The 23,161-nt window shown below is 33.1% G+C and overlaps 5 protein-coding genes and 1 pseudogene across 8 annotated transcripts; 3 read left to right on the plus strand and 3 right to left on the minus strand.

Moving 5' to 3' along the window:
- The first annotated feature begins 1,272 nt into the window (after window positions 1-1,272).
- On the plus strand, window positions 1,273-2,087 carry LOC111285234 (histone H2A). Its single transcript, XM_022874564.2, has 2 exons — window positions 1,273-1,555; window positions 1,640-2,087. Exons 1-2 carry the CDS (start codon window positions 1,346-1,348, stop codon window positions 1,880-1,882), a joined length of 453 nt encoding a protein of 150 aa, XP_022730299.1. The 5' UTR covers window positions 1,273-1,345; the 3' UTR covers window positions 1,883-2,087.
- A 2,425-nt stretch (window positions 2,088-4,512) lies between these two features.
- Window positions 4,513-4,905, minus strand: LOC149518331 (putative RING-H2 finger protein ATL19). The gene is made up of 2 exons (XM_089761537.1): window positions 4,744-4,905; window positions 4,513-4,701 (listed from the first exon to the last, which is right to left on the minus strand). Exons 1-2 carry the CDS (start codon window positions 4,903-4,905, stop codon window positions 4,513-4,515), a joined length of 351 nt encoding a protein of 116 aa, XP_089617663.1.
- A 2,921-nt stretch (window positions 4,906-7,826) lies between these two features.
- On the minus strand, window positions 7,827-8,541 carry LOC111285235 (putative histone H2B.1). The gene has a single exon (XM_022874565.2). It carries the CDS (start codon window positions 8,450-8,452, stop codon window positions 8,006-8,008), a length of 447 nt encoding a protein of 148 aa, XP_022730300.1. The 5' UTR covers window positions 8,453-8,541; the 3' UTR covers window positions 7,827-8,005.
- Window positions 8,542-8,893: 352 nt separating this feature from the next.
- Window positions 8,894-10,640, plus strand: LOC111285237 (small ribosomal subunit protein uS8z/uS8w). 2 transcript variants are annotated; one of them, XM_022874567.2, is made up of 4 exons: window positions 8,894-9,041; window positions 9,638-9,788; window positions 9,890-10,050; window positions 10,353-10,640. In XM_022874567.2, exons 2-4 carry the CDS (start codon window positions 9,656-9,658, stop codon window positions 10,449-10,451), a joined length of 393 nt encoding a protein of 130 aa, XP_022730302.1. In that variant the 5' UTR covers window positions 8,894-9,041; window positions 9,638-9,655; the 3' UTR covers window positions 10,452-10,640. The 2 variants fall into 2 exon arrangements, with proteins under 2 accessions (XP_022730302.1, XP_022730303.1); XM_022874568.2 differs by having other exon boundaries at window positions 8,907-9,041; window positions 9,641-9,788.
- Window positions 10,641-12,571: 1,931 nt separating this feature from the next.
- On the plus strand, window positions 12,572-16,442 carry LOC111284207 (ras-related protein RABE1c-like; annotated as a pseudogene). The gene is made up of 11 exons (XR_016342672.1): window positions 12,572-12,770; window positions 13,086-13,165; window positions 13,767-13,839; window positions 13,930-14,029; window positions 14,110-14,166; window positions 14,306-14,364; window positions 15,031-15,096; window positions 15,309-15,406; window positions 15,755-15,817; window positions 15,896-15,985; window positions 16,108-16,442. The product of XR_016342672.1 is annotated as a ras-related protein RABE1c-like (transcript).
- A 356-nt stretch (window positions 16,443-16,798) lies between these two features.
- Window positions 16,799-20,143, minus strand: LOC111284206 (uncharacterized). 2 transcript variants are annotated; one of them, XM_022872930.2, is made up of 6 exons: window positions 20,027-20,143; window positions 19,762-19,892; window positions 17,677-18,747; window positions 17,529-17,594; window positions 17,250-17,448; window positions 16,799-17,137 (listed from the first exon to the last, which is right to left on the minus strand). In XM_022872930.2, exons 2-6 carry the CDS (start codon window positions 19,762-19,764, stop codon window positions 17,073-17,075), a joined length of 1,404 nt encoding a protein of 467 aa, XP_022728665.1. In that variant the 5' UTR covers window positions 19,765-19,892; window positions 20,027-20,143; the 3' UTR covers window positions 16,799-17,072. The 2 variants fall into 2 exon arrangements, with proteins under 2 accessions (XP_022728665.1, XP_022728669.1); XM_022872934.2 differs by having other exon boundaries at window positions 17,677-18,775.
- Window positions 20,144-23,161: the final 3,018 nt, after the last annotated feature.

A 23,161-nucleotide genomic window follows, 5' to 3' on the forward strand; every position in this document is an offset into this window, starting at 1 on the left:
TAATGATATTTTTAAACACAAATGCTGCTAAATATAGCAATATTTTTTAATAAAAATGTCATTAATTTAACAATATTTGTTTATAAAAATACCGCTAATTTTAAGTGTTTTTAGAAAAACACTACAAATTTTCCCAATTCAAATATAATCGACACTTTCAATGTCATTTTTAGCAAATGCCACTATTATTTTAATGGCGTTTATAAGCGTAAAAAAAAAAAGTCACTAAAGATCTAATTTCTCATAGTGCTTGTAATTTATGTTTCACTTTGACTTAGAGTAGTCATGAACTTATTATGGATCATTATTGTTAGAAAAAACTTGATTATGTTTCAGTTGTTGCAGCTTGTCTTGTTTATTGCTTATATGTTGCTATAAAGTAAGAAACATTCTTTTTTTTTTAATGTATGTCAATCCATGCATCAAGGTTTTTGCCAATCTAGACTGAAACCATTTGAACCTAAAAAATTTATAGTCATGGTATAATAAGTTATATAATTACTTGACAATCATATTATTTTTCATTTATTTTATAGTATATTTTAAATATGTGTAATTGTATAAGGAAATAGCTTAACTCATATTAAGATTTTATCCGTTTTATGTAATTGTAAATAATGTTCATTAGGTATCTTAGAACAAACTTGTAAACTAAGTACCAGAATCTGTAACATTGAATCAAAAGCGTGCATGATATATTTTTGTCGATTTCTCTTGATAATGTATGGTTCTCTTAATCAAACGTTCCTTTAAAAGTTTGATTAATAATAAATAAAACAAATTATTTTGTGGTTATGCAACATTTTACTTAATTACTTAAGAATGAAAAAGTAATTGATTAAGTTAATTTGATTATTACAATTTTAAAACTAAATTAAAGGAATAAAACTTTGTTTAAACGAATAGATAAAAAAATATAACGTGTTATAACATATCAATCTATAATTAAATTAATTACATTTTAATTTAATCGATTATCAAATTAATGAATACTTTATACGGTACTTAGTAACACTGTCTTCTAAATCCCCAAATTAGGAAGCGGGAAACGAAAAATATTTGTAAATGGCGCCCAATTTATACCTCAATGAGATACAAAATTCAAATAAATCCAAACTCGTTCCACATTGGTTCATTCAAAACCACACGGATCGTACCCAAATAGTTTTTAATCGTCGATTAGTTCTCAATCTAACGGCTCTCATTCCCCTCTTGCTCCACTCCACATCTTACATTGCCACCGCTATAAAATACAGAAACATCCCATTGTCTTCTCAATCTTCTATCGTGAATTCCAATTAAGATCGACTTGTTTTAAAGCTAAGAAATTCATTGGTTCGAGGCAATGGATGCCGGAGCAAAAGTAAAGAAGGGTGCTGGAGGAAGAAAAGGCGGTGGCCCGAAGAAGAAGCCTGTTTCAAGGTCCGTCAAAGCAGGGCTTCAGTTCCCGGTTGGAAGGATCGGCCGTTACTTGAAGAAAGGAAGGTATTCGGAGCGGGTCGGAACCGGAGCTCCAGTTTACCTGGCTGCTGTTCTTGAGTACTTAGCCGCTGAGGTAACCGAGAGTTAAATTAATGGTGAACTTTATTTGCTTTTCTTTTTATTTCTCTTCATTTGGTGAATTTGGATATAATTTCAGGTTCTGGAATTGGCTGGAAACGCAGCACGCGACAACAAGAAAAACAGAATCATCCCAAGGCACGTGCTGCTTGCCGTGAGGAACGACGAAGAACTCGGGAAGCTTCTCGCCGGCGTCACCATCGCTCACGGTGGCGTTTTACCCAACATCAACCCTATTCTTTTGCCAAAGAAAACGGAAAAGGCCGCCTCCAAGGAACCCAAATCTCCATCAAAGGCTACTAAATCTCCTAAGAAAGCTTAGTTTAATTAAGAAACTTCGGTCGTTAGGCCTTCTTTCCTCTTAGTTGTATGTGATTTTGGGTTCTGTAGGATTTTGTTTATCAGTGTTGATGTGCAATGGAAAAGAAGTTTCAAGGAAAATTGAAGATATTGTTACTGTTAGAATCCCATTATCATGTAATTGATTTTAATGGAAATGAAACTACTTGTTTCTGTCCTTTACACAATATTTTAGTTCATTTGTTTCTCTGCTTACTATGATTTTTGCTTTGCATGAGATGCTTTGTTCATGTAATTTAAAATTAGTAGCATATTTTAGTTGTTGGGTTGCACGTAAAGAAAAGTGAACTAGTTTGAGTTGGTGAGATTCGATTTGTCATTTCCAAAGGATGTCGTTTCAAGCTTGTCCATAGTTTCTGTTTCTCCGTTAGGCTGTAAAAGTACAATCAGCTCCGGTGTCTATTTTTTCACTAGCGAAACTAATCGGCTTTAAAGAGTACCTGGTTACTTCTCCCAACGGTTTAGATTCGTTTTGTTTCGTCCAAATCTCTCGAAAGCTATTAAATTTATATTTTTTTATAATAATAAAAATATTTGTAGTTACGATTGATAAAAAAAATAATTATAATATATTTTATTAAAATTAATATTTGAATTTAATTAATATTAAAGTGAGTTTAACCATATTATATCGATGAAATCTAATCAACCTTAAAATATTGAAACAGTTGTGACTTGGTATTTTTGCAACTGGTTTTGTTTTTCGGTTACACTGGTAATAAGTTTAAGTTAGATTTTCAGACCACCTATTTGATTGAATGCATATGAAACTCTGTTTCTCAACATTTTAGTTTTTAAGTTTCGTTTTTATTACACGATCAGAAGCTCATGTTTCCTCCTACACGAATTATAGCTAGCTTGGCAAAACTGCTGTATATCACCTTGTTATATGGATTATTGAGTGCTTGTTTCAACTTCAATATGAATCTCATGAAAACTTCTGGAGGCAAATTGCTACTGTACTACTAATCTCACATTGACAGTAGTGACTGCTGAAAGAATCCGAAAAATATTGAACTAGGGGGTGAGCTGGAATGAGCACGAGAACAAGCAAGGATTCTTTGAAGAAAGTGTGTGTTTATTATCTTTGGCAAGAAATCTTCAGTTGAATTGCTTGCCATTGATCAGTTGTTCTCAACTGGCTCCCTGGTGTTTGCATATATAGGGTATGGTTTCCATCCCAATATAGCAGTTCGTTTCTGCACTCAGAATTTTGAATCAAAAGCAATTCAAGTGGCTTTATTTGGAATGCGATTCAGAATTTGAAAGGGAAACTAAAACCCTTACAGATAGAGTAGAAACCTTTTCTCCTGGATTACTCGGACGGTTGTTCCAAGTACAATCTGAAAATAAATTGTTTTACAAAGATACAGTAAATTTTATGGAAAAAAAAAAACAGAGGGATAAGACCCTGTATAGAATTTACGTATAATTTCTGGCCTAGCTTTGAGTAGCATCCTTTGGAATAACATCCGCCATTGCCTGGTCATCGAACACCCATTGAAGTTCTACTTCAAAGAACCGAACTTTGACACTATATCCCAAACACATGATTAATCAGAATTACAAAATTAATCTTAATTAAAAAATGAATGGAAAATCATAAAGGTAAGATACAGAACTTCAACCTATTGAAGCTGAAGGAGTAAAAAAAAAAAAAAAAAGTTTTCTTCAAGATTGGTCATTAAACACAAGTATTTGGGTGATTGAGTCATCCAAAAAGATTTTACGGATTCTCACCAACGATTGCCTTATACTATTTTGCCTAAGAAATTGAATAAAAATAGTAGTTAGACCAAAATATTTTTCAAATGTGCTTCTAATGCAAGAAATTTAGAATGATTCATTGGAAATCCTGAGGAATTTAAGAACTCCCAGAAGTTCAGTGCACTGAAAACTATTAATGTTCATAAAAAAATTCAGAGAAATAGAGAGAAGGATACTTCTAACTCTGAAACCATGCATGAATATATAGTTTTTAGTGGAAATTTACAACGTGGGTAGCGCATGAATGGCAGAGATAGAAACGAGACTTTGGAGTTAGATCAAATCCGGTGACCTTAGACTTGGAAGGCTGTGGCTCCTCTATCGGAATCTTGCTTGATGAATCAGCTGTAAAACATGATTGGTAGTCATCTTTACCTTATTTCTATTCATGAGAATTTATATAGTAGTTTAGATTAGATAATAAACTCTTCTAAACTCGGTTACTAATTATCTAGACTTACCTCTGTCTCTGTGTATCAATTGGTGAACGTTACCGATTTGCTTTTAAATCCTTTTTCATGGCAAAACAAACCACCAACTCCCTAACTCATCAACGTATTATCAATAGTATAAACCTAAATTCTAATACTGCTCTTATTTGCATGAATGCAATTGCTCAGCTTTTTAAATTGATAAAAATAGGGCAAAGTAAATTCGTCTTAATCTTACAATTAATTATAAAGCTTTTTAATTGAGAACAAAATTAAAGTTTATAGAATATAATCATGCATATATAAATGTTATAAACCCTATTGATAAAATAATACACTAAGACTTGGTTGGCCATGACTTGGTTAAGGCTCCAAGACTTTAAGAAAACAATATCTAAGCGATCGGATTGCTGGTGGCAGAACCACGACAAAGTGGGCGGCGCAGATACTTAACTAGCCACTGATCTATGCAGAGTTTATGGAAAAGATGTTGGCACTTATCAAAAACCCTACAGTCATCCTCGTCCTCGAACTCTTCCAAGCATATAGCACACTTGGTGCAGATTGATTTAATTTCTTCTTTCTTTTAGGTAACAGTGGAACAAGCCAAGATTTCTTCACGTACTGGAATATTGCTTGGTTGTCCGGTTTCAATATCTTGGGGTCGACCTAGACGACTTCGTCTCCGTTGGCTTATCTTGTGGTAACAAGAGAAAATTTCAATTGCTAATACAGTTGTTACCCTTACAGATACAAAAACGATGGCGCCAGTGGGTGAGACTGTCATGGTTTTAAAGAAATATTGACATATTGAGTCATGCAAGATGCTTAATCAAGGATTTTGATAAATTTTAATTACTCAAATAAAATCATTAATAACGGTGAATAGTAATTTGTGTTTTTTAAGTAATCTAATAGTACTTTAGTTCGTCAATTAAATTATTATAAAAAAATTTAAAATTCATAATGATGACTTTATTTAGATATCAAATTAAAGTTGTTCACAAGTTAGCTCAACCAAAAATCAAGTATACTTGTCAGTTCTAAATGCTAGGCTAGGACTTGGATTTGATCATCCATTTAATCTTAATGAACTATTAATTTCTCAACATCTCCTACATTTTTACTTCAATACAAATAAACAAAAAGGGCTAGATGGAATGTGTTTCAAAGGGTTTGGAGTAGACAAGATTTTTCACGAATTTAGCAAACATGCTGTCAAGCAAATACGACGTATAAATGGCCACTTTGAGAAAGTAGGACCAAATGTTTTGGCAGTATTATTGCTGCTAACATTTAACAACAGTTCAAGTAAGCTAAAATATGGACCTAAAACGTCATACCATTCTTTTCAACTCTTAACAAAAACTAAAAATGTATCCATGAGTGCCATTAGAATCCCCGTCACCTGAGCCAAAATTACCTGATGACTTCCAAGGAGATAATGGTGGCCGGCTGTAAACAAACAGAAGTCAGAAACTATTTTCTTAAAATTATACAAACCAAAGAGAAAAGAGAGAGAGTGAGAGTTGATACCCTGATCCTGATGATTGCAGTAAATGTACTGGATAAAAAAGAAGACATGAGAGTTTCAAAGGCCATTTCTATATCGGCATAGACCAGCTCGTGGCCATCCCAATGCAGCAGCTTGTCCCTACACAATTTTGACTCAAAATCAACATAAATGTATTATCTTTATTTGAACAATTCAAATTTGAAAAGTACTTACAAATTTATCAAGTTCAAATCTTCCAATCCTAAATATGAAATATGATGATTTCACATGCACCTGATGATTTCACTAGTTAATATACTAAAAAGATGTAAATTTTGATCTGCAAAATGCATTTTGCAGCCAATGCAATGCATCTCGATTATGTTACCATCAAATTCTGGGCCATGGATGAGGTTTACATTACTTATCAAACAAATGATTTATCATAAACGTAATGAACTAACAAAGCAAAAATGTTATATACTGTGAAATAATTACAGATTCTGGCAGATGAGTTTCCCAAGCACTCTATCCTGAAATGAAAATAGAGTTTGATTAATCTTTTGGAAACAGATAAAGAAAGAAAGAAAGGAAAAAAGTGTTACATTTTCAATGCAGTTTTCCTCAGACAGTAAGTGAGGCGACATAAGAAGAAACTAGTTTCTGCAGTTTGATCAAATCTATTCAGTTTTAGAGGGCATTACAATCTTGGTGAAGAAGATTGTTTCTTGAGTATGGAGAAACGGGCTTGATTGTTGGTTTTTTCTCTTAAGAATACGAAAGCTGTTATTTTTCAGTTATAACTACCAAGTGAAAGGATTAGCGGAAAAACTGGACAGAGCTCTGGGAGCAAATACAAAAGGCAAAGGAAAAAATATAGATTTGTTTTGGCATATTTTCTTTTTTCCGTTTTAAGTTGTCAAAATTTAACTTCAAATTGAGGTGTAATATTATTACTTTGCTCATTACTTATGCTAAATCAAAATTTCAGGAATGCAAATGAATGGAATCACGTGTGACATCTCTTATTGGATAAAACAATCTCCCAAAATACACATTTCATTACACAATTAAATACAATGATTACAATTTAATCATGTGCTCATATGTAGTGTCAATTTGTGGGCCGATGATATATCATCACATTGGTTTCTCTGTCATCAACCATGTCTTGCAAGTTGAAATGTATGCAAAGTAATTCAGGAAGGAAGGTTTGTAGTTTATTGGTAAGTTTTTCTTTTCTTTTTTCTCAAACACTGAATTATATTCCAAATAAAGCCACTACAAGGAAAATGGAAAGTTGGTTTTTAGTGAAAATGGTGGGTGCAAGAACTGGATGCTGTATTATAATGGAATGAGATTGGTTTATACTAACACATAACAACCATGGTTTTCTTTTTCATTTTTACTTTAGTTATTCTTAGGATTCTCCAAGTAGTCAGCATTCTAAATGTGAGATTAGTAGTGTAATTGCTGTCGTCTTTGGTAGTTTGCCTGAGATTCTGATTTAAAGGAAGGATATTATATTTACAGTAAACTTTTGTGGCATCGTGATGTGCTCTGAAAACCTGGAACTCATTTGACATTTCTAAAGTAAAGTTGCTCATTTTACCTGTCCAATTTTTAAAGCATCACAATGACAGAAAAGTTATAAACTGTATACGATAGAGAGGATCATATGACAAAACTAAACTAACTAAATAATCCCATTTGTCAAATTCTCAAACATACTGGATCAGGGTATACGATAACTTATGCCACAGTGAAACAACCTGCCTTAGTCATCCAGCCTTAGAAACATCACGGGAGGAGTATCGAGCCATAGCTGATTTCGTGAGCTTTACTCTAGGAATAAAATAAAAAAAAGTGCAAAACATCAAATGCTTTTCATCAATTGCAATTCTGACCAATGTTGCCGGATTCTAAGGCTTTTTCATTTAAAGTGTTGTGTTCACTTTCATCGTAGCTAGGTTATATAACTTCATACCACTTTAAATTGCTCTGTTCACTTTACTTCTAGGCTTCTGATTTGAAGCGCTCTGTTCGCAACAAAAATTCTTAAAATTTGCTCTTCAAGCTTGTCATCCAATAAATAAAATGTTTTTAACTCGGTTTTACTCGAGTCAAAGCTCACAAACCATTCATGTAAATGAAAAAAATCGTTATTCCAGACTTAGACAAGTTTAGAAGATCAAACATATGCTCTGACAATATGCGAAATTGAATTCAATTAGATTCATTGCTACCATCTACCATAAACACATCAGGATCGAGCAGATCCATTTGAAATACAGACCCAAACTTAAAATAGAGACACAGACATTTTAAAAAGAAAAAAACGCGATCTAATTTTAAAACCGCTAACCTAACTGCATAACCACAAATTCCCTTTTCAAGAAGAAGTAAACTTGGTCACGGCCTTAGTCCCTTCAGAAACGGCGTGCTTGGCAAGCTCACCAGGAAGTACAAGTCTAACAGCTGTCTGGATTTCCCTGGAAGTGATTGTGGGCTTCTTGTTGTACCTTGCGAGCCTAGAAGATTCTTGAGCGAGCTTCTCGAAGATATCGTTGATAAAACTGTTCATAATTCCCATAGCTTTGCTTGAGATCCCGATATCAGGGTGGACTTGTTTCAGCACCTTGAAGATGTAGATCTTGTAGGTCTCGGTACTCTTCTTAGTCCTCTTCTTCTTCTTGTCTCCAGCCGCTGCTCCCCCTTCCTTTGGAAGCTTTTTGCCAGCCTTTGGCTTCTTCTCCGCCGGAGCCTTCTCGGCTACCGTCGTCTTCTTCTCCTCCGCGGGCTTCTTCTCTGCTGGCTTTTTCTCAGCTTTTGGTGCCATTTTTTTAAGAAGGTTAGGTTTTGTTTGCCTGTCGGGGAAAAAGTTAAAAAAGACGAATTCTAGGCAAATTTGAGATGAGATGGTTGTAATGGGAAGTTAGGTGGTCATTATATAAACGGAAGTGGGAGTGGTTATTGGTTTGTTAAAGTTTCACAAGGATCGATGACGTGGTGAATTTGAACCGTTGGATTGAGTTTAGTCTTGGGTGTGAATTGACGGCAAAGATGGTTTGGATGTTTGGTATCCATTGTTTTTCTACGTGGATTACGGAGTTGGTCTTGTCTTGCACCGTTGGATTTTGGTTGCTGCCCTTTTAACACGGCCCATTATAAACTCTCATTGGGCCGACTAGGAAAGTGTTTAGTTGTTGGTCCTTTTCTGCATTGTTCTGTCACTCCAGCTGCTCCAGCAGCTCACTTTACAAGGTCCATATTAACCCCAAGGGGCGTTTTCGTAACTGCGAACTTAACTCGCTTCTTCACTCTTCCCACACCCATTATAAACCAAAAAGGCAAAGCCCTAGATTTGTTTCACTTGTATCTTCATTCTCCTCAAAGAACCCAGGCGCGGCCGCCATTTTTTCTGTCAGGTGAACACTCAATTTTCTCTCAAATTTTAGATCCAATTAGCTATTCAAACTTTTTCTTTTGTTATAAATTTTATCAACTTTTATTTTTTCAGTTCTTCCAAAGAAGTCAGATAGCAACTTTTATTTGTTGTTTTTGGTTCCTTTTTCTCATGCTGGATTTTAATTATCATAATTGACTAGGTTTAATTGCATTTATCTTTGTATTTTGTATGCCGTTGAATGTTTATTTTTTATATTCTGTATCCAAAGAAGAAACTGAAGGTTTTTGGGATTCTAGGCAAGTTAAGAATCAATTGTTTTTACACGTTCCAAAATGTCTGTTGCCGTTGACTTTTTTTCTCCTTTGCTTGCCTATGTTATAGCGTAAAATTTCTTAGAATAATTGTAATATTCGAAAAAAAGTTGGTTTTTTCATGTCTGTCTGAATGAGAGAGGGAGACAGAGGGCTATAACTGCGGGAAATTAGGGTTTTGCTAGAAGATAATGCAATTAACTTACAAGAATGATCTGTTTTGTTATCTTGTTAGTTTTTTTTTTTTTTTTTTTTCAAATGAAAACTATAAATGCTTAATTGTTATTCATTGTAAAATCTGCAGCAGCTTGGGTTTGGAAGGATGGTTAGAGTCAGCGTTTTGAATGATGCACTCAAGAGCATGTATAATGCAGAGAAGAGGGGAAAACGACAGGTCATGATTAGGCCTTCCTCAAAAGTGATCATCAAGTTCCTTTTGGTCATGCAGAAGCATGGTTTGCTGACTATACGCTCCACCCTTTTTAATTAAAAGTTTAATTTTTATCTATGGTAAGATGAAAATGCTGATACAATTAGTTCTCGATTGCCATTGCAGGTTACATCGGAGAGTTTGAGTATGTTGACGATCACAGAGCTGGCAAAATTGTGGTTGAACTGAATGGGAGGTTGAACAAGTGTGGGGTGATTAGTCCTCGTTTTGATGTTGGAGTCAAAGAGATCGAGGGTTGGACCGCTAGGCTACTTCCTTCAAGACAGGTTAGCTTAGAAACTTTTTGATGTTTATTCTGTGTATTATACTTTCGGAAGAATTACGATTTGCTAAGATTAAGAATTTTTTGTAAGAAGAAAGGAATGAAATATGTTTAAAGGTTAAAGGTTTAAACACACTTTGATTTATGCATCATTATCCTTTTTTTTTTTTTTGTTGAGTGGCATGTCTTGTATTCCTTCTCATAGTCCACTAGATAAGATTTTATGGTCGACATAAGCTTATGGAAGGTTTAATCAATTGAAATGAGAGTGCTATGTTATGCCATTTATGTGCTTTCTTATTGCAGTTTGGATATATTGTACTTACCACATCTGCTGGCATCATGGACCACGAAGAAGCAAGAAGAAAGAATGTTGGTGGAAAAGTACTTGGTTTCTTCTATTGAGACAAATTTCTGAGATTTTCATTTTTCATTTCTCTTCATGTAGAACTTGGTAGTTTTCCCTCAATCGATGTTGGTACAATTCTAATTTTTTATATTGAGGATTATATGTTTGAGATTATGAATTGTTGGTTTTCTATCGGCAATAGTTCTTTTGGCCTTTGTCATCAGACAGTTGAAAGAGTTTTTCAATTTTGGAAGTGTACTCTGCTTTTTTTTTTTAATCTCCTAATATAAGATTGGTCGCTACTTGTATCAGTGTATAGTATGAAAACTCTTCTGGGCTTACGGCTGAATGGCTTTTGGAACTTATCTGTAATTGGCTACTAAAAGATTGGGCAAGTGGAAAAAATATATCAAATAATTGATGTTATAGCTGTTTTTCAAGAGAAAACTTTCACAAATTTTCTAAAATAATAAAATAGCAAATTAGCGAGCAAGATCATGAGATTCGAACATCTTATCAAATATTTGATCTCCTTGGAAGTTTAATCCAATTAGATTTATAAGGAAAAAATAGAAAATATTGCCAAATAGACACATAAAACAACAAAAATTCCAGCAAAATGAGAGATGCAAACAAGCTATAATAATAATACCAGTTTCAACCATTAATGTTTCATTTTATAAGCTCAGGCATATGCTATAAAGAAAACAAGAAAATGTTTCTTTTGAACGTAGAAAACTAACTCAACTGTTAATCTGTTACCAATATGCTTGAGCTTTAATGATCCCATTCTAGATGAACTGCCAAAGGGTTTTTAGTTGCCCAAGTGATTAAACACCTGCTACCGTTCAACAATCATGTTTCATTTGTATGTTCATCCCAATCATCATCGTCACCGTTGATGTCGCCGTCGCTGTTGCAGTCTCCACCGAACGCCCTTGATACCATCATGTGGGAGAAATTGCAGCTGATACCTAGATGGAGGCCTCGGATGGTTTCTCAAAGAGAATTGAGTAAAAAGAAAAGTTCATATGCTTTAAGGGAAAATTTTCTGGTTTGGGAAAGAGAATCTTCCAAGCATATGCTATTATGCTTCAAGCATTAACTTTCTGGGCCATATATATATATATATATATATATATATATATATATATATATATAGTCTTTTTCTTTCAACTTTAGTTCGTTCTATTAGGATAAAAATGGGGGAATGTGGGGGTTGTAACAAACCAGAAAGCCTTCGGAATTTTCTATTGCATTATGCCATGTCATCCTGTTTTGGACTGTCTAGACTTTTTCTCTTGATACAACAGGGCATTTAAGGTCAGAGATTGAAAACAAAAAGACTCCGATGCTATTTGATTGGTCATATACCCAAAATTGAGTCATATTTATTTCAAGGTAAAGAAAAATATGACTCAAATAAAACTTTCATGATTTTGTGTGGAGGATTGGAATCTTCACATTTCACTGACAAGAAACATAAGAAGGTTGAGCAAGGTGAAAGTGTATTAACCCTTAATACATACAAGCAGAGATACAAGACAGATATTATTGAAGATATTCGTAAATTGTATAAAATCTTAAAATTTATATTTATATTATATTTTATATAAAAATATAAAATATATTTTTTAATTTATTAAATTTATATAAAATTATTTTTAAAATTTTAAATTACATTATTTTTATTTTTTTATATCACATTTTAAATTATCGCATCTCATCTTTTACACAAGTTGTTAATAAAGAACGTAGAAAGAGGGGGGGGGGGGAACTGGTCCAAACATCCAACAATTGTTTTTAGTAGCCCAACCCATTTTCCGGTTTTGGAAACGCCATCAACTGGACAGCTTGACTTAGTTCCCACTTTCGAATTTTTTGACCGTCCAACCGTTCTGTGATTAATTGATTGCAAATTCTTTTGTTATGTAATGGAACACTGAATCTATTGGTCTAATCTCTATGCCAATTGTTAATTCAACGCCTAGTGATGATTAGGATGCCAGCTCACTCCCCCATCTCTATTCCCTATGGCCCACATCAGACAACCCATCAATAAAGATGAGCCACGTGGAAATTGTAACAATGCACACGCATTTGCCACGTGTTATTATTTAATTGGTTAGAAAAAACTTGGCTTTTTTTCTTCAACCGCCTTGTAGGCTCATATCGCAAAGCGGTGAGAGAAAGCGACCAGAGAAAATCATCAAAAGAGATCTCTCTCCGTTGCTACTGGTGGATTTGCTAGCTCGCGTAGCGGATGACCAACGCACCTAAAAAAAAAGGTTGAAACAAAGTAGGAAAAAAAGAAGGGAAAGCGGACACTGCGCATTTTAGCAACCCATCGTCCTCGGAGAAGCTCTATTTTGCAGGTGATAATTTTCTTTTTCTTTTTTTTTTCTATTTCCTTCTTTTGTTTTTCATTTTTAATTAAAAATTGAAAAGAAATTAGTGTAATAAACCAGCTGAACAGATAAGAACTTGAAATTATTATTGCAATGGCCTTTAAGATTTGACTTTCTAGAGACCTCTTTTTTTTTTTTGAAAAATCTCTTTTAAAGTCTACGATCTTGAACTATTCTTGTTTATCTTTCGTTAATTTGTTTAATTACGTGCATTCAAATGTGGAAATGTGAGCTTTTGATTCTTTTTTTTTTTTTTTAACTTTTTATTATGTTTGTATGTAGGTTTTTAATGGCTGCTCCACCAACAAGAGCTAGAGCTGATCATGATTTCCTCATAAAGCTTCTATTGATCGGAGACAGCGGTTTGTTGATCTCTAAAACTATTTTTTTTCTTTCTTTTTCTTTCTCGTTTTCCTTATAACCAAACAGGTCTTGGAATTCCCCAATCATAATCACCTCGCTTAGATTTATTTTCCATTAATTTGCTCGAAATAATTTGTTATGCAAGGAGATTTAGTTCACGTTATAATATGTTCCATGTCCCTCGGTTTTGTTTCGCCAAATTTTTGGATGAGTTTCATTGGGACTAAGTTTTAAGGTTTGAGAGTCAAAGAATGTTGAAGAAGAATGGCCAAAAAGAAACGAAAAGAATGTTGAAGAAGTAAAATTTTTGAACATTTATTGGTTAAAACTGTTTTCTTTCGAATTTGCTGTATATAATTCGGTAGGAGTAGCAGTTAGCTCTATGTACTTTAATTTCTATAAATAATGGTTATTTGAAGTTTATGGTATGATGATTTCATAAATTTTTAATAAATCTGCTTAGATTTGGCCCCAAAATAAGTTTCTTTTATCATATTTTTTTTCTTTTGAAATTTAGATGCCTTCATAACTTTGATACTTTGATATGCATTCGAAGCTTGCTAGAATGACTTTAACTTTTTCTATTAGTTACATATGTAGGTGTGGGTAAGAGTTGCCTACTTTTATGGTTCTCAGATGGTTCCTTTACAACCAGTTTTATCACCACTATTGGGTGTGTAATTTCAATTGGAGTCCCTCTGTCTAGTTTATTTTATCTAGATGAAATTTCCTGACTTTCACAACTTGATTCTTCCATACACAGTATTGATTTTAAGCTAAGAACCATTGAGCTTGATGGTAAACGGATTAAGCTCCAAATTTGGGATACAGCTGGGCAGGAGCGGTTTCGGACAATTACAACTGGTGAGTGTTTTAGTTCTGATAATTCTATCATTTCAACCTTAAGGAACGAGACGGTGATGTTACTTCTTTCGTTGATGAGGAAAATGATATGGTGGGTGAACCATGACATTGCCATCATCTACCTTGGAGATTTCAGGTCTGAGATTGATTTAGCTGAAATTCTTCTATGTTTTTCCAAATTTGGGAGAAAAAAAATTGGATTACTTTTGTTGGAAGACATTTGCCCTATAACAAACCATGGAATGAAAAAGAAACCTTGTTTTTTGGGGTAGAAGGATAACTTTTGACTGTGATCGAGGATGGCTTAAAGGCAGTGATCTGCTGCAAAAATCAGGTAGCTGAATGTGTGAGGAGCAACTGATCTGTTTAAGAGGCCTAAAAGCAAGTTCAACCAAAGGTCTCAAACTACACATGCTATGGGACAAGATAAGGAACTGGCATTGATGCCTATTAACCATTGGATGTACCAGATTATCAAGTCAGTCGGTAACTGGAAATCATTGTGATCATACACAATGGGTAATGCCTCGTCTTATGACTGGGAAATCCCCTTGAACAATTCCATCATTAGCTAATGACTGCATTGACCTTTTGTTTATGAGTCTGCCATGTATGCTAATAACCACTGAAATCATTCTTAACTTCTTAGATCTGCTCTTAGATTAGCTGTCACTTTCTGGGTACTGTGCATTAGAGAGATTGCTACAAGGTTGTCTTATAAGCATGGCAAATTGTCGCTAGGCATCTTTAGGGTGTGATACAAAAGGATAAAGGCCTAAAACCTGGAATACAATACATTTTTGTCTGGTTGGTCTGGGCATATCTCTCAGGTCCTTTCAAAGTGTTAAATTGTCCTATAGAATAATGTTCTTACTAACTTGATAATTGGTAACCTAAATCTTCTTTGGGCTCTTTCTCTAACATTGAAATATATGTCACGTTTTGCATTCCTCCAAATGGTTTCTCTTGATGCAATTTTTTCCTCCAATCCTTTTAACAGCTTACTATCGTGGAGCCATGGGCATCTTGCTCGTCTATGATGTCACGGATGAATCATCCTTCAACAGTAAATCTTTTCTTCTCTTGCTCTCACTTAATAATTGATTATGAGTTTTTGTTATTTGACCTTACATTTAACTTGTTCTTCTCAATGTTGCTAAATTTGTTAGTCTTCTTTTTTTAATCAGTTAAAAATTAATTCTTTACATTGTTCATTTGGTTGTTATAGTACTTCATTTATTTGTTAAATCTCTCATAAAGAGGCTTCTTTCCTTGCAGATATTAGGAATTGGATTCGCAACATTGAACAGCATGCAGCAGATAATGTTAACAAGATATTGGTAGGGAACAAGGCAGACATGGATGAAAGCAAAAGGGTATGCTGCTTCCTTTAAGATTTTAGTAGATAATTTCTATGATTCTATGATCATGTAGATTGCTTTGAATGTTATCAGACTCTTAGCATGTTATCCAATTGCTCTGCTAATTGTGCTGTTGGATCTGTGCATTTTTGCTGAGAAAGGGAAGATCACTTTTGCTTAGTAGTCATTCCAAAAAGAAGTCTTTTTGCAAGTGGGGTATGGAGGGGATCTGCAACCTGTTAGTCACATTTATGATACAAAAGCACTAATATCAAACCCAACCTCTCTCCCCTTCTCTCCCTCTGCATTTTGTGGATGGATGCATCTATTTTCTGATCTTACTCTACATTTTTCTCTTTTAAGGCAGTGCCTACCTCCAAGGGACAAGCACTTGCTGATGAGTATGGAATCAAATTTTTTGAAACTGTAAGTAATGCTTGCTGATTGTGCTTGCTAGTTGAATTGGAGATGCTGTATACTAAGAAAAAGAGCTATGTCATGCAGAGTGCGAAGACAAATCTAAACGTGGAGTAAGTTTTCTTTTCAATAGCAAGGGACATAAAGCAAAGACTTGCCGACGACTCAAGGGCTGAGGTATTCTCATTGCTTGCCTTATCTTGAACAAAAGTACAAAACTTCTTGAAAAGAAATTTAGGCTCTTATAATTAGAAATAATACCTATTTTGTAATTATTGAAAAATTTTCTATCCTTGCAGCCTTCGACAATCAAGATCAATCAACCTGACCAGGCAGCTGGGGCTGGGCAAGCTGCTCAAAGATCGGCTTGCTGTGGTTCAACCTAAGGGAAAATCTAATTTGGTTCAATCCGGGGCACGTATTAAACTTCCATCAAAAAAGGGGAAAAGTGGCTTCTTCCCCCTCCCTCTCCCCCCCCCCCCCCCTCCCCAACACCTTTTCTCCTCTCCTCCATGTTGGAAGACGAATGTCTGACTGCCCGCAACACTAGGTTCATTTGTTGATGATGTAGGAAAAGAAAATAGAAGTGGTTTCTCTATATATTTACCGAAAACTCTCTTACCATTCTGTTTCAGTTATTCAAGGATTCGTCTATATACTAACCAATGATTTTTTCATGCCCATTTAGTTACCAATCGACGCCCAAACGTAACCATGTAAGGACAGCTTATAGGTAAGCAAGCGGATCTAACTTTAGCCAAACTGCGAAAAACGGTATTCATAAGCAACAGCCTTATCTTTCCAAATGTTATGTGGCTTTGCCAAAATCTATGCTCTGCGAAGATGAATTGAAAGGCGTGACAGAAGAATCACAAATATATGTCTTTCATCTTCCTTATTTCCCTTTTACAGGAGGCAGGATTACTAATTGTATAGTGTCTCGTATCTTAATCAGATGTAGATGCCAGACAACACACAGAACAAGTATCATCTTGTAAAAGCTGATATAATACATCCAATAACACCCTAATAAATGTAAAACCTAAGTACATGAGCAGCTGAGCACCCCTCGCATTCTTATGTACACTTGTCAACCCAGACGCCTCATCTCAATGGCCAAACATATACAATACGTTTGTCTTAAATTAGTTCACCCGCAGTACGTTATTTACTAAAAACCAAACACATATTTCTATCCACATGGTTCAGAAAAGTGATTGTTGCTCTATCTTACATTCCGACAAAGACCTGTTCAGAATTCATCTTATAGGTTTAGTTCTTCCTTCCCGTAAATGCGCTGAAGCTCACGAGTTGCCGCTTGAAATGATTCTGAAAAGGTGGGAAGTTAGAAGAGAATGAGTTATGCATCTGACCTTAAGACAGCAAAAATACAGGTCTTTCATACCTACACAGTCACACAACCTAAATCTAATCTAATTACCTTTCCAAATACGAAAGGACTTCTGATTAATTGGTGCACCAAACACAGTTTGAATTGTATCAAACAATAAGCTCTCAGGAGTGCTCCTCAATTCTTGTACTATCTGATAGATAGTCTTTCCATTCTCGAAGTAAATGTGATTGTTCGGATGTTTTGTTTTGCAACCAGCATGGCGCTCAAACTCATAAGCATTCAGCACCTAATGCACAATCATATAATTCATTGATGAGAAACTGAGATGTTTTCGCAAGCAAATTTAGAAACTAGAGGATGGCTTACCTTAGAAAAGTTACATGACTGACACCCGCAAAGATAGCCAGAACCTTTTATAACTCCACAAAGCTCCTTATTACATACAGGGATAAAACCATAAGGTAGAAAGCAATTGCAACTAAGGAAATAGACAAGAAAAGAATAATCCAGTTACCTCCCGCGACAAGGAAATGTACTTCACTGGTACACCATCAAGCATACCAGTCGATATCAAACTTCTGACATTTGAAGGGAAGCTGTTTGGAGCTTCTTTCTTTGATGATTTGAACTCTGGTTTAGTCCTTGAGGCAGATTCAGGTCTTAATTTAGCAGTCTGAGTAGCAATTGCAACTGTGCCAGCAGTTGATGCATCCAGCTGTTTTTCTGAAGCTACTTCCAATGTTGGATTGGAAGATTGACAGTATGATGGGTCAAAGCTACCAAGAGGCCTACCCACCGGGATAATCTCATGATCTTCATGAAAGTCACCAAAAGAAAGAATATTGGCATCCTCCTTAACATAAGTGTCGCCCATTGATATGGGAATTCCATCACCCTTACTATAGGGAGGAGTTGCTGTACTGACATGTGCATCATCCCTGTTATAGGTATGCCTCATTACTGCAACATTATCACACTCCTTATCATAGCTATGCCCCATTGAAATGAAACCACTTTCATTTTCCCTGTTATAAGCCACAATAGTAGACATGTCACTGTTATTTTCCCTACTAAAACTACGTTCCTTTGGATCATGCATACTGTTATCAGAGTCCTTAACTTGATTGACCTTAACTTTTCTAATTCCACCATAATTAAAACATGTTTCAGGATCTTCAATGGAAGGAGATATCGACAAACCAACAGATGCATCTTCAACAAAATGATCTTCTAAGCCTTTTTGTCTCATGTTATGGGCTTCTACAGGCGATATGTTCCTTTCACTGAAATTGACAGACCTTTCAGATTCAGACCCAAACAACCGATCAATAAATTGGCTAGGAACTGATTCAAAACTGGAAACATTTTCCCAAGGGGAAACATTTGAATTAGATATTCCAGAACTCTGTTTGTTGTTTGTAGCTTGTGTAGCTTGCTTCTTGTTGGGGAACAGCTGCGGTTCAGCATCAACAAACCAACTCTGCGACCTCTTGTGTTCAATTCTGGAAGGATTATCAAATGTTGTGTCACTATCAGATACATGCGCGGGACCCTTTGCCATCCAAAAACTTTTATTCTGAAAAGACTGCCAGAAACAATCACTCAGAAGTTGCCTGTTTGTAACACTTTAGTGATCCATTAACCAACAAAACATGGGGAAGAAAAAACTTTGATCTTTTTCACAATAATAAAAGAGTTGTATCTTAATCATTCTAAAAAGAAAGCAAAACTATTTTTACATAAAATCTATTGCATTCACCCTGATGGTATTGTGTTAAAAACCTCTCCAAACTTAGTCATCTGCAATAGGCAACACTAAGGATGTGTTTGATACACCAGATTATGATAGGATAGGATAAGATGATATTATGAATAGAATTAGATTAAATAATGTCATCCTATCTTGTGTTTGATGTGTGCAAGGATTAGGATAAGATAATTTATTTATTGGTCAAAATTATCCTTCCTCAAAGTTTATACAATTTAAATAATTGATGTAATTTTTAAGGGTATAATAGGACATGTAAGTTCAATTCCATGGATTAAAAATAATCTCTTTCACTTTGGGAGGATTGAATCATCTTATACCAAGAGAATATTAATCTTCCTCGTAATCTTATCCCTTTCTTTAGATATAAACAAAACATAATATAGGATGATTATCATTCTATCCTATCCATTATCCTATGCACTAAACATGACCTAAATGTACATTCCTTGAGACAGGTGTTTACAGCTAGCTAGTTTTATTCCAATTTTTGTAGAAGATACTTCCCTCAACTCTACTCCAGATTGCCAGTTTAACATTTTTAACCAGACCAGAACAGTTTCAATTATTTACAAAGACTTTTGGCAGTCCAAATATATAACTCAACTCAACTATTTCAACATTTCATAAATGGGACATTCATTTCTGTGTAACGAACATAGTTTTCATAAAAAAAAAAAAAAAAAAAAAAAACCATGTAAGCTAAACATGTGCATTTAAATAATTAAAAAAAACAATTCAAATAATAAACAAAATTTAACCAATAAAAATAAGAAAAAAAAATAATAACCATCCATGTTATTATAATAAAATAACTTAAAAAAGATATACCATTTCTTTCCAATTTCCCTCTACTTCAACTGGAGACAGAGCACTTCTCTTTTCTTCTTCTTCTTCTTCTTCTTTAACTCTCAATCAAAGCATGTAAACTCTGCTTATATAGGCCAAATTCAAAGCTTCCCCTGCAAATTTCCATTAAAAAAAAATTAACATCCATAAAATTTCGCCAGAAGCTCAGATAATGAAATGCTAAAAACCCTAAAAATTATTTCAAAGCAAAAACTTTTCTTTTCCTTTCATTTTCGACGATCGTTACCTTTCTTTACCACAGGAAAACCAGAGGTACCGGTTGACCGCCGCTCATTTTTATGATGAATTTACCGGCAAGCGGTACGAGCGAAAGAGAGTTAATTGTATTTTGGGATTGAGGAGCACCGGATCTTTGCTCGTGAAAAGAATTATCAAAATGTAAGCTACAACCTCTTGATCGCACGTCAAGGCTACTTTCATCTTTAACGTACACGTGTGAGTGGGTCATTGATCTTGACCGTCGATTGATTGTAACCGTCAACATTGTTAATTTCGTATCAAATAATATTTTCGTTTTTTCTGAAAACGATATTTATTAGTATTAATTGTTTTCATATTATTTTAAATTTTTTCATTAAGGATCCCTTTGGTGAAATTAAAAATAATAATGAAATTAAAATTAATGTATTTTGACTCAGACACAACAATAATAATAAATAAAAATATAATGAAAAGAGAAAAATAATCATTATAGATATTATATTATAATTTATATATAACAAAAAATTTAATATTTTTTTAACATTTATAATTTAATAATTAATTGAAATTTATTATAATATTTTTAGATCAATTAATAAATTTATTAAAATTAATACTATATTTACAATTAAATATATTAATAAAAAAGTATATTATATTAATAAATTATTTTTATGTGTGCTTTATATATTTTAATTTATAATTTTAATGTATGAAAAATTATTCTATTGAAAATATTAAGACAATTTTGTATATTTATAAGATGAGATCAATAAAACTAAGGGTAAAATTGGATTAACAATAAAGACATGGAGGTATAATTGTCCAATTAAGCTTCAGGTGAGCAGCCATACCTTTTCTCCTCCAGTGGAGATTTGAGCAGCAATGAAAAAATTTTGATGCAAACGCACCATGATTGTGTTACCCAAACAAATTATCAGTGAAGTTGCATACAAAAGGTGCGTAATCACGTTGAATTGCACCTTCGATTGTATTTAAATGCAGTCTTATTATAAATATATTTATAAATATATAAAAATTTATATATAACAATATTATTAACAATTTATAAAATAAATATATAATATATTTAAAAATTAAATAAATAAATTTAAAAATATAAAAATAATATTATCAATTTATTATAATATTTTAAATCATTAATCTAATTATATGATATTTAAATGAATTTTTTTAAGAAATTAAATATTTATAAGCTTTGATTTAAAAAGTTAAAATATAAAAAAATTTAAATTTTAAATATTATTTTATTTTTATTTAAATTAAAAATAATCATGTAATAATAAATAAATAATTAATTATAAAATATATTTTATATTCATGTACCAATCAAAATAAATTAATTCACCTAAACTAATAATATTAACCAAAATTAATAAAAATTAATTAATATTATCTAATATCAATTTTAATATAAAAATATTATATTTAAATATATTATTTTTTATATATTTGAAACGCACGGTCGAAAACATGGAATCTTTCACTTTCGTTTTTCAAGGGTTTCTTTAAGGAAATAGAATCTTGAACGGGCGGTCATAAGGTGGGGATTAAAAGGACAGACACGTGTCTAGTTTTGGATGGTTTAAATATGGGAAAGTCAGCTATCGTGGGCCAATAAGATGGTGACAGTTTGTGCTACATGATTTTGAAAGCTGCTGCTGGTTAAGAATCCATTAGCGAGGATTTGCAATCATGCGTGATAGTGTTTACGGGGAACCGACGGCGTGGATGGATCTCATTGGCTGGTTACTGCTAAGAGGAGTTCATCTAATTAGAAAACTGGGAAAATTCCAACCAACTTGAATTTTCTCTCCCACTTCCTCTTTTCCCCTCAAACGACAGAAGGTGATTTGCATAGCCATTTCAATATAAGGTAATTCCTCATAATTCATCTCTTAATCTTTTTAATTTGAAAACAAAAAATTTTTTTTGATTTAATTCTTTAAATTTGAATATCATTGAATAAAATATTTGAATGCAACTTGATTATAAAAATTTGAGTGCATTACTTATGTGAATAGTTTGTCAATTGGCTCTCTTTGGTAAATGCTTTTAAGTTTTGCTTTTTGCTATCTATTTGTAGTTTTACATTTTTTAATTCATTTTTTATTAAAAACAAAAAACAAAATATTTTTTAATAAAATGAATTACAAATAAAAAATAAATTACAAATACTTTTAAAATATTTTTTAATTCATTTTTTATTAAAAACAAAAAACAAAAAAACAAAAAGTAAAAATATCTACCAAACGAAACCTTAATTTTTATTTCGACATTATCTCTTTTTTTTTTGGGTTATATGCTTATTGTCGTAACGGTTTTGTATTCGCTGGACGAATTTGAAAACAAAAATAAAAGAATGAAAAACGAAATCGCCACCAATCTTTTTTGTTAGATGCAATTGGTCACCTATTAAAATTTATCATTGTAATAAGATTTTAAAATTAATTAAAATTTATTAAAAAGATAATTTAATTGTCTGTAAAATAATCTGGGTTTAGGAATCGATTATGCGTAGGGAAAGATTAGCATCCCCACGACGTCTATTTAAAAATGGTACACTTAATTATGTATTATCCTTTGATTTTGATTAAAAATAGTCTCATTCTTGGTGTTTGGAAATATAATTTTTTTTATTTTTTTTGGAAATTAGTTTGTTTGGTTTTATTTTAAAAAAAATTATTACTCAAATTTTATTCAAGAAAAATAAATTAGAACATTTTTTATTAAAATAATTCTAAAAATACTCCAGTACGTTGTTAATATTGAAATAATTCTTTCTCACCTAGAGATTTCTTAGGCATCGCTTCTCGAAATACCTAAAAATCTCATCTTTAGAGGTTCGAATTTACTTTTTGTAAAAATTATATCATGCATGCAATGCAAATAATAACATGATGCACACATTTTATTTTTTTATTTTTATAAATTTTTATAAATTTTATTATTTTTCTTATTTAAAATAAATGAAGAACAGAGGAATTTGTATTGAAGATTTTCTATAAATATTTCAATACACTGGTAATATTTAAGAAAAAATCTTCTCATTTAGGGATTTCTTAAAGCATCTCTATTCGGAATACTTTTGAAATCCCATCATAGGATAAAATTTCTTTTTTTCTCATTTTTTATTACC

Source organism: Durio zibethinus, chromosome 6 (genome assembly GCF_047325235.1).
Source record: "Durio zibethinus cultivar Kanyao isolate XHJ-2024 chromosome 6, ASM4732523v1, whole genome shotgun sequence".
Classification (NCBI taxonomy): domain Eukaryota; kingdom Viridiplantae; phylum Streptophyta; class Magnoliopsida; order Malvales; family Malvaceae; genus Durio; species Durio zibethinus.

What these genes read in the sequence shown, in the direction of transcription:
- LOC111285234 (XM_022874564.2), top strand. Translation starts at nt 1,346, where the DNA reads ATGGATGCCGGAGCAAAAGTAAAGAAGGGTGCTGGAGGAAGAAAAGGC. An exon ending in TTGAGTACTTAGCCGCTGAG is followed by an intron (nt 1,556 to 1,639) that starts GTAACCGAGAGT and finishes ATATAATTTCAG; the next exon opens with GTTCTGGAATTGGCTGGAAA.
- LOC111285237 (XM_022874567.2), top strand. Translation starts at nt 9,656, where the DNA reads ATGGTTAGAGTCAGCGTTTTGAATGATGCACTCAAGAGCATGTATAAT. An exon ending in TTTGGTCATGCAGAAGCATG is followed by an intron (nt 9,789 to 9,889) that starts GTTTGCTGACTA and finishes TTGCCATTGCAG; the next exon opens with GTTACATCGGAGAGTTTGAG. An exon ending in GGCTACTTCCTTCAAGACAG is followed by an intron (nt 10,051 to 10,352) that starts GTTAGCTTAGAA and finishes TTCTTATTGCAG; the next exon opens with TTTGGATATATTGTACTTAC.
- LOC149518331 (XM_089761537.1), bottom strand. Translation starts at nt 4,905, where the DNA reads ATGACAGTCTCACCCACTGGCGCCATCGTTTTTGTATCTGTAAGGGTA. An exon ending in GACAACCAAGCAATATTCCA is followed by an intron (nt 4,702 to 4,743) that starts GTACGTGAAGAA and finishes GTTACCTAAAAG; the next exon opens with AAAGAAGAAATTAAATCAAT.
- LOC111284206 (XM_022872930.2), bottom strand. An exon ending in AGTCATGTAACTTTTCTAAG is followed by an intron (nt 17,449 to 17,528) that starts GTAAGCCATCCT and finishes ATTGTGCATTAG; the next exon opens with GTGCTGAATGCTTATGAGTT. An exon ending in GTCCTTTCGTATTTGGAAAG is followed by an intron (nt 17,138 to 17,249) that starts GTAATTAGATTA and finishes CCACCTTTTCAG; the next exon opens with AATCATTTCAAGCGGCAACT.
- LOC111285235 (XM_022874565.2), bottom strand. Translation starts at nt 8,452, where the DNA reads ATGGCACCAAAAGCTGAGAAAAAGCCAGCAGAGAAGAAGCCCGCGGAG.